The sequence below is a fragment of the Cibotium barometz genome, chromosome 12 (genome assembly GCF_041138505.1).
Source record: "Cibotium barometz isolate CiBa-2024 chromosome 12, ASM4113850v1, whole genome shotgun sequence".
Lineage (NCBI taxonomy): Eukaryota > Viridiplantae > Streptophyta > Polypodiopsida > Cyatheales > Cibotiaceae > Cibotium > Cibotium barometz.
Genome location: NC_141057.1, coordinates 3,365,001 through 3,374,508, shown reverse-complemented (window position 1 = coordinate 3,374,508; position 9,508 = coordinate 3,365,001). Strand labels below are relative to the sequence as shown.

Here is a 9,508-nt window from a genome sequence, read left to right as displayed (position 1 = left end):
CCCGTCATTCCATGTATGGATTTTGGTAAACCAAATATGAAATCCATTGAAATACTTTCCCATGGAGCTTGTGGGATTGGCAAACGCTGTAACAATCCAGGAGCCTTTCCTCAATCACACTTGATCTTTTGACAAACCATGCATTGAGTAACATATTCATGGATGTCTTGTTGCATTGAGGGCCAACAGAAATAGGTTTCTATTGCTTGAGTAGTGGCTTGAATTCCACGGTGCCCCATGTAATGTGGAACATGTGTTTCATACATTACCTTTGCACAAAGATTCTTTGTTATGCATAGCCTTGAACCATGCAATAAAAATCTGCCTTTTGAGTGAGCAAGAATCATGAGACTTACCATTCTCTAAGTATGCTTCCATGGAAGCAAAATCCCCAGCTTCAACATACGTTCCAATCATGCTTGTTAAATCATGATTATATGCAATAGAGCTCACATTAACCATAGGCCATCAAGAGAGAGCATCGGCAACCATATTTTGCTTCCCTAGAATATGAGCAATATGAAAATGAAATTGCAAAAGAAAATTAGCCCACTTCATTTGCTTGTCTAGAAAACTTGGTTTGTGTCAAAAAGTATTTAATACTTTGATGATACATATGAATGATGAACGCAGTGCCCTACAAATAGTGCTTCTAGGAGCAGTTATTTTTCATAGATTCTCAAAATCCTCTCTTGTGGTTGCAAATGGCGGCTTTCATAAGCAATGGGGTGTCCTTCTTGACACAGAACAACCCCTATGCTATCACCGCATGCATGAAATTAGGAAGCACTAGAAGTGGTTGCATCATTAGCCTTTCCTTCAATTGATTAAAGGCTACATTTTACTTTGCAGTCCATTGAAACTTAACCTTCTTCTTTGTTAAGTCATGGGGCAGACCCGTTATTATAGAGAACTTCTCAATGAAGCGTCTATAATATGAGAGCACATACCAATGAATCTTCTTACCTCGTTGAGATTCTTAGGCTGAGGCCATTCTTCTAATACCCTAAGCTTCTCAGGATCCATGCGGATGCCTTCCTTAGAGATAATATGACCCAAGTAGTGTATCTCATTGAGAAAGAATTAACTTTTCTTTTTATTTATGTTGTTACAAACTGTGGAAAATTACATATTTATTTTATTTTCAATGCACAAGTTAATATCTTAGGAGTGCACAAAATTTAATTGTATGGGAAGGAATTTTAATGTAAAAGGGCTAATATAGCCTAGGGTCAAATATATTTCATTATTTTATGAGCACCAATTAACTCTTGTGGTCAAGATTGTGTGCACAATTGCTTTGAGCAAGTGCCGCCCCTTTTGTAACTTACTTTTTCTAATTTAATAAAAAATAAATATAAAAGGCTCACATGCATGTGGGGGGGAGAAGAGAGATTTTACCCGAATGATTTGCCGTGCTACTTCTCAACTCTTTCTCAATTGTGCTACACATAATTTTATGCTATGCTCTACTGTAACAATCTATATGAAATTCTTTTCTTATGTTTGTATTATTGAGCATGGGTGATATTGAATTATGGTGATTGGTATACTCTATGTAAGATTTGTCATAAACTGTCTCCTCTCCCCATCAAGATCCTTATAGTGGTATCAGAGCTTGAAGGGGGAGAGAAAGACACAAGGACTAATGCAGTTTTCAATCTTCCATCTAATCGAATTGAGCATGGGTGATATTGAATTATGGTGATTGGTATACTCTATGTAAGATTTGTCATAAACTGTCTCCTCTCCCCATCAAGATCCTTATAGTGGTATCAGAGCTTGAAGGGGGAGAGAAAGACACAAGGACTAATGCAGTTTTCAATCTTCCATCTAATCGATGTACATCAATTCAACCAATTCCAAGGCCTTCCAGAGGATTGTTCACTTGCTTCAACTAAGGAGTAAGGAGGAACACATTTGGATGACATCATCAAGATCATTACAGCCGTCGTGAGACTACTCATGGGAAAAAACGTATAAAGTTTTTGTACTTTTGCAAGCTATAAAAAGCTTAAATTTTATGCTTCTTTTCTTTTCTTTTCTTTTTTTAAATATCAGTGGTTTATTCACTAGCATGAGTTTCCAATCAAGTGTACCATGCATTATTGCACATAATCAAATATACTAGATACAGAAGTCAAATACCTAGTATGTTTATATAAGCTGAAAATGGCATATTGGTAGGGACGGTACATGTAACGGTAACAAGCATTCTTGTTGCTTGTTTGTTGATGTATAGAATAGTCCAGGTACAGTTTTTTGGATAGTCTTTTGTTCACAACACTGGCTTCTGTGCTCTTAGTCTGCCAATGGCACACGTTTGGAATGACTGCAAGATAAAGGGAGCTAGAAAAATTATGAGTCTTTTCTGCTGCTGGTTAGCGACCTCGCAAACAGCTGTAGTTTAATTGATGACGGAACTAGGATTTTGTGATGGCATTGAATCAATCCCTGATGGAGCCTTCTTTGGGGCACAGTTTTTAATCTCTCCCTTTTTTCTGTAGAGGGGAGAGGGGGGAAGGATTTTGCAGTTTGTTTTCCTGTTAATCAATCTCCCAAGTACCTCAGGATGGTGTTCACACGTGCGGTGGCAGATTGATCATGGTGTATACTACAGTAACTAAGTTCTTGATTGTGATGTGTACTCTTGGTCTAGAAATTAGAGTGGAAAGCACAAGCTACACACGCGCACACACACATGCGATACCAAAGTTCTCTGTATCGTCTTACAGGTTACAGGTCACAAGGAAGTGCACATAACCCAAACATAGATCACAGACACACGCATAACTCTCAGAAAAAAGCCAAGGACAGAGGAGAGACATGCTCAAAAATTTGATTAGTGGGTGAATGAATACCTGGACCAGATGGAAAAGCTCATACCAGGGATGAAAGATGGTGCTGTCAGAACGGCACTCGATACGGGCTGCGGGGTTGGTTTTTTATTTTGCAATATAGCAGTTCCCTGAACTTAAGGTCTACATTGTTTTTGGTTGATCGTGGTATAATTTCAATGTCATTGTTGGCACCCCGAGATAATCATGAAGCTCAAGTGCAGTTTGCTCTTGAAAGAGGCATTCCTCCTGCCATGCTAGGAATTATTTCCACTCAACGTCTACCGTATCCAGCAAATGCTTTTGATGCTTGATTCCCTGGACTGATAATGGTAAGCTACTTGTTCTTTGGTCAGATTTGTCGTTAAGGTGAGACTCATCACCAAGTGTTACTTTTGGCTCAAATGTGAGTTTACAAAAAAGGATCTAATTTAATTCCCCTCCTCTTCTCACTCAACTCTTGTATGCTTCTATTTTCTTTCTGGGAATTAAAAAAACTTAAGTTTTATTTTTTCTCTTCCATGGTAAGTTTTCAGACATATTGCCCATGCTCACAATTGTATCATCAAGTTGTGACACCTTGTCGCCTGAAGTTGGTGGTCTAGGGGTAAAGTCTCAATCGTTAGGTTGTGGGTTCAAGTCCTCTTCGGGAGGGACACCTATATGGTCCTTGGGGTGTTCGCGGTGGTTGTGGCACTCCCCTTTCCACAACTCCCTTGAAGTGACTCTGCCTGCCCCCCCCCCCGCAAGGCTACTATCATGGAGGACTCTTGCTTAAATGGATTTGGTGCCTATGATTGGCCAATGTTTGGAAAGGGCGATACCCCTCCTGGTATTTGGGTGTGTCTGTAACGGCTATGGCGCAATGATGATCCACTCTCTTGGGACACCCTAGTTTTATGGTTTTTATGCTTCTACTTTTTGTTTATGAGTTCTTAAGAATGATGTGGCTGAAGGATTTTTGTGACTGCTTCTAGCTATGGGTAATATTTCAAAAATCTTTCACATTGGCACACTACATTCTCATAGAAACACCATACATGACTGTTAGTGACCAAAGTGTTTAAATAGCTGATGAAACATGGAAGGAGTATCCATACACTAAATCTTCACTTTAGGCATTGGAGCTTGTTCTATGGAAACATTGGGTAGTTTCAGTCACCAAGAAGGGAGTGCCATTAAGAAAAATGTTCATGGGTACATTTATGTGCTAGTTTGCCAACCCTGCCTGTGAAGGATTTTTTTGTTGTTTTTTTGGGGAGGATAAGGGTGGTGTGCTGGGAAGAGCGGTATGGAGAGGTTATGTTTGCTCTTTTGGACAGGTGGCGCAAATTTGTTGGAAGTGGATAGGGTTCTTCGTCCTGGACGTTTCTGGGTGCTGTCAGGTCCACCAGTCAACTATAAGATCCACTGGAAAGGATGGGACTCTACCGAGGAGAAACAGAAATCTGATCTTGAGAAATTACAAGACCTGTTAGATCGCATGTGCTACAAACAATATGCTATGGAAGGAGATATTGCTGTCTGGCAAAAGCCACTGGATGACACTTGCTCTCTACAGTGAACGCGCAGAGGATACCGTGCCAACTCTTTGTGTGATGACAGCTTTAATTCAGATGCCGCATGGTGCTTGTTTAATTGCTTTTCCCATTCTTTTTTTTTAAATTAAAAAGTTTAGTATAGAAAAACTAAGAGCCTGAGCGAAAGCATGTGGGCTTGAATAATTAGCGAGTACTATTGTGTGGAGAATCGGTGTTTTAACTCTATGTCACGGTGTGTTTTAAGCTTCCATAGCCACCATTAGTGAATGCCTTGTTCCAATGTATGTTCCCACGCGCCATTGCACATTGCTTTTCTCCCTAATGCATGCTTGAATCAATTGGTTAGTCAATAGGTGTGGCCTCTTTGCTTGAATGTGTGTATGTATATATTATGCAAGAAGTAGTCCTCCTCTTAGGCATTAGTGATTGCCGTGGGTTTGACACATCCACGTAGCCTCCTCCATGCACTAATCGGGTCCCTCCCTAGCATTGACAAATGTTTGTTAGTGTTCAATAGCTATGCTATAGATGTCTCGTTGCGGGTACGCTATCAATGGCGCTGCTGCCGGAGACGGCGTTCCTAGATTAGAGTAGTCACTAGCATTAGTTGCTCTTGCCTAGACTAGCGGGTGGGTTGTCACTCACCATTTGCATTCATTTAGTTTAGATTAGGTGAAGGATTGGAGTCGAGGATTCCATTGTCTTCGTAGGTGACCGGGGATCGGGGATCACTTGGGCCTTGCACATAGGATTAGGTAGGGTTGCTTGGGTATGGTTTGAGTGTTCAGAGGGCCTAAATTGACTTCAATTTCATCACATAGCCTCCCTAGGGTCTGTGCATCACTACCATATGCTTGCTTTTCATGTTGCACATCATTTTGCATTCATTTCAGCAAAAAGGAGTGAAACACTAGCAAAAAACGCAGCAGGACGGAACCAACACTAAAAAAGGCACTTGAGGGGTCAAATCTAGTCCAAACTGGGCTTTCAAGATATCAGTGGAAAGAGGAGAGCATTTCCCACAACCTGCATGCATCAGAATTGCAAAAAATACTTTTCAGTCACCAAGTTGATGGGACACGCGTGTCTCATCATTAGGGGTCAGATTTGATCAAAACTTGCATGATTAGGTTGCATATGCTCTGGACATACCAAATATAGCCTTACTTCACAAGTGAAGCTGAGAAATCACCAAAATATCACTTTGGAAAAAAACAGGGAACCCCACACTGAACTGGACTTCTAGGAGGTCAAAACTTTTCAAAACTTGGATTTTAAGGTGTCACTGGAACCAAGAGAACCTCACCTGCAAGCTCATAACATCAAAAGTGCAAAATCACCCATAAAAAGAGAAATCCATGGGACACGCGTGTCCCATCAGGATGCACTTTTGAGAGAGAAATTTTGCATAGCTTGCTTGTACATGTCATATACAGCCTAGCTATCAAGTTAGATTACAAATTGGCCAATTCCTTAGGTTGCAGGGCTAGAAATTGGAAAATTGCTCAGATTGATCCAAAGGCTGTGCAGGCACTTGGCATATTCAATTTGGAAACTGAGGGTGGATTAGGCCTTCATGAGCATTGTAGAAGCCAGTGAAACCAAGAAATTGCAAAAAATGGCAAAAATCTCCATGTCATGGGACACGCGTGTCTCATCATTCTGAGGCCAAAAGCATGTTTCACATCTTCACTGCATCTTGCATTGCTTGAGCATCACACCCTTCAAATTTCAAGTCATTTGGACCATTAAATCACAGAGACCTAGAACAAAACTGCTGCAGATTCAAACAAAATCAGCTCAAACATAGTGTAATTAAACTCAAAAAATTGTGAAATTTTGCATGTGTGCTACTAAGACCTAGGGCTAGGAGGCTGTGAAGTCAGATCTTGAAAATCTTGCTGCTCAGTTTTTTATAAACTCACTTTTGTATTTCACAGAGCAGGCCCACTTAGCACATATTTGAAGTCAGAAGTAGAAAATCACTTCAAACAAGGAAACTTCAAACAAGGAAACTGACAAAAATTCCGGGGATCCTTTACAGGAAATCTGGATTCGGCTTGAGCGTTCGGAGAGGATCTACGACTGCGATACGCTTAGACAGGTGTGAGTGTTCAAGTTGCTAGGTAATTTCAATTGCTGGCAACTAGAAATAGCTCTATGCACCTACGTTCAGGAGCGTATTATAGGTCAGGAAACCAAAGCACAACTGACGAGAGAAGCAAAGTGGGGCATCTGCATTCCTTAATAGAGATGATTATACATAGGTGTCCCCTCCAATCCACAAGCTTTTTGAGCCAATATATTTGAGATGTGCAGCACTGTGCTTCTCGTACAGATCACATAGCTTCTACCATACTCCATAAGCTGTCGTCTCTTCTGTTACATTGAAGTAGACATTATCGGCTAACGTAAGCATGCAAGCTCATCCATCCCGTCATATCTTCAAGCCTTTCACCTTTGAGTTTGATAGGTTTAATATGCTTCTTCTGCACTAAAACTTGCCATATCTGTTTCTTTCAAAATGGGAAGTTTGTGCTATCTAACTTCTTGATGTTAAACAGAGCATCTTGTGACGAAGTTGCCATAACTATACTTCACTGTCTACCTCCCTGGGAAAAATCCGGCAGAGTTTTCCTGTAAACGGAGCTCTAGAAAACCAAAAGAAAGCCAAAAGTAGCAGTAGCATTTGCAACCACTGATCCAAATGGCCACCATTCCAATATCTATATATATCCATGGCTTGAGCGCGAGAGCGATGCGTAGAGGCGAAGGATTCTTGTTCTTCTTCAACTTCTGATACTGTTGAATTTGGTATCAGGTTGGTTTTTGTTTCATTTTCTTCATCATTTGATTTCATTTCACTTTTTTGTTTTGGTTCCTCTAGTGGTTGCATAGTTTTTGCTATCATTTGGCCTTTGATACTCTGTGTCCCTTTTTTTGAGGTTTGTTTTGGTTTCGTTTGTTCCATAAGTGCTTGAGTTGCCTCAACAATTAGCCTCTTATAGACTTCTAGTCTTCTTGTTTCTATCTCCGGATCAGGGTATTGTCTCCATATTTCTTCAAGAGTTTTCAGAGGCTTCAATCATGCTTAGTAAGCTTGCAATAGAGCATCCAAAGTCTCCATGTACTTTCTCGCAAGGACCAAACCTCCCTAGTTTTTCTCGTCGTTCTTACCCTTTTCAACCCTTGTTGCCTTAGATATCTTATGCGATGTTAGCCTTCTTGTGTCTCATGGTTTGTCCATTGTTGTTCAAAATCACACTACTTATCTATGCATGGAACTGCAGGGTTTTATACGTTTTGCTTTGGGAGGCATTGCGAAGTGGGATGATCCCCTCCACAATTTCCACACGTGTATTGTCTAACAAACCTAGGCTGTTCTGCAGATCTTTGAGTGGTCTAAAAACTTGGTTCATCTTCTTCATGACCATCTCCGCCTCGGGGGAGGTCACTCATAAATATGTAAGTGTATCACGGGGGTTCAAAAGAAGGGATTTTTTAAATACCATTTTTACACATTTTTTTACATACATAAGGGTTCCATATATAGGCGGTATTTACAGATTGAATAGAAAAGGGGTGTGTTTTATTCAAGAAAAACTCATAGATAAGGGTATTTTTAAATAGGCCTTGAACGCACGTGATATAGATGGTTTACATATAGTGAACCCACGGAGATCTTTGCTATTGCTTCTACGTCTATAGGATGACTCTTTTCAGTCTGAACCATCCTTTAAGCGCTAGATATTTATGAGCAGAAAGCCCAACTCGTGGTCGACAACCCAACGCAGGACATTTTGTTTAATTCGGAAGGCATCTGTGTGAAAAAATTTGATCAAAATAGGGTGCCTTTTTCTCCTCCTTGAAAACTAAAATGTCTTCATGGTGGCCCCCTTTAAGTTCAAGATTGAGATGCTTCCAAGATGAATCGTGCAAGGGGTATGCTTGATTACATAAGCTATCACATGGCTACTAGAATATTCATATGGGTGGCCAAATAAAATACTTATATGAATCATTTTATACAAATGGTGTAGAAATGTATGATGAAAATATGCTAGTTAGTATATATATTATATATATGAATGAAGTGTTTTATCCTAATTATATGCACATATGTGAAAAATAAAAACTAAAATAAGAAGAGGGAATCAAGGAGGAGGGTCTCTCTTGTAAGATCATGAGTGCAATGTAAGAGGATTCCTTTTAAACATAGTTTCCAATAGGCATAAGTTTCACCATATTTAAGTTTCATAACCACAATTCGTGGTAAACCTCAAGCATTACTTAATCAAAATAAGCTTAGGTCTAACTAAACTTACCAAGGAATGAATGGTGGTGAGCTTGCAAGAGAGGGTAATAAACTAGGAGGTGAGAGTTTAGTAAGAGGCTAGGGGGTCAACTTTCACCAAGTGGGATTTAATTTATTTGGGGAGGAAGAAGAAAATGAAGTTTGGCTATGGAGGCTGCCTTCAAAAGAGAGCAAGGAGAAGACCTTCTAGAATAGTAAAATGAGCATGGCAAAAAAGGCTAGCATACGTATCTCCCCTAAGGGAGGACCAAAGGGCTCTTTATATCGGAGCTCCCTAGCTTGCAAAACCATGGGTTTTAGGCAAAACTATGAGTCAAAACCATGGGTTCTATGCAAAACTAGAGGGTTTCTTGAAAAACAATGAGCTTCCATCCCAAAACTAGGAGGTTTCTTTAAAAATTATAGAGGTTTTTTATAAAACAAGAGGTTTCCACAAAATAAGAGGTTTTTCACAAAACTAGAGGTTTTCTACAAAACTAGAAGTTTTTTACAAGAGGTTTCCACAAAACAAGAGGTTTTCTACAAAACTAGGTATAAATCCATGGTTTTTTTAACTCCCAAAAAAAATCCCTTTACTTGCAATAACTTTCCACAGTTTACCTTACAAGTGTAAGAATCAAGTATTTGGGAAATTAACTAGATACTTTGTCCTTTGAGGAATGAGAGGATTCCAACAAAAAATTCAATGAAGTACTTTTGAGTTGAACATGCAACTAAAATTAATTTGCTAGTTCGACTAGTTTAAAAAAAAATTAAGTGGCCTTTCACCCAACTACTAAAGAATTAAGCGGTTTACCGGCGCTAAGGGTCGTTCG

General features: G+C 39.7%; 1 protein-coding gene across 1 annotated transcript; it reads left to right on the top strand.

The window, feature by feature from the left end:
* The first annotated feature begins 2,604 nt into the window (after window positions 1–2,604).
* On the top strand, window positions 2,605–7,866 carry LOC147632956 (putative methyltransferase PMT21). The gene is made up of 6 exons (XM_086806824.1): window positions 2,605–2,619; window positions 2,847–2,946; window positions 2,979–3,145; window positions 4,123–4,463; window positions 6,943–7,199; window positions 7,669–7,866. The coding sequence occupies exons 1-4, from the start codon at window positions 2,605–2,607 to the stop codon at window positions 4,399–4,401; spliced, it is 561 nt and encodes a 186-aa protein (XP_086662950.1). The 3' UTR covers window positions 4,402–4,463; window positions 6,943–7,199; window positions 7,669–7,866.
* The last annotated feature ends 1,642 nt before the right edge of the window (window positions 7,867–9,508 follow it).

What these genes read in the sequence shown, in the direction of transcription:
- LOC147632956 (XM_086806824.1), top strand. An exon ending in GGGCTGCGGGGTTGGTTTTT is followed by an intron (nt 2,947 to 2,978) that starts TATTTTGCAATA and finishes CCCTGAACTTAA; the next exon opens with GGTCTACATTGTTTTTGGTT. An exon ending in ATCCAGCAAATGCTTTTGAT is followed by an intron (nt 3,146 to 4,122) that starts GCTTGATTCCCT and finishes TGTGCTGGGAAG; the next exon opens with AGCGGTATGGAGAGGTTATG.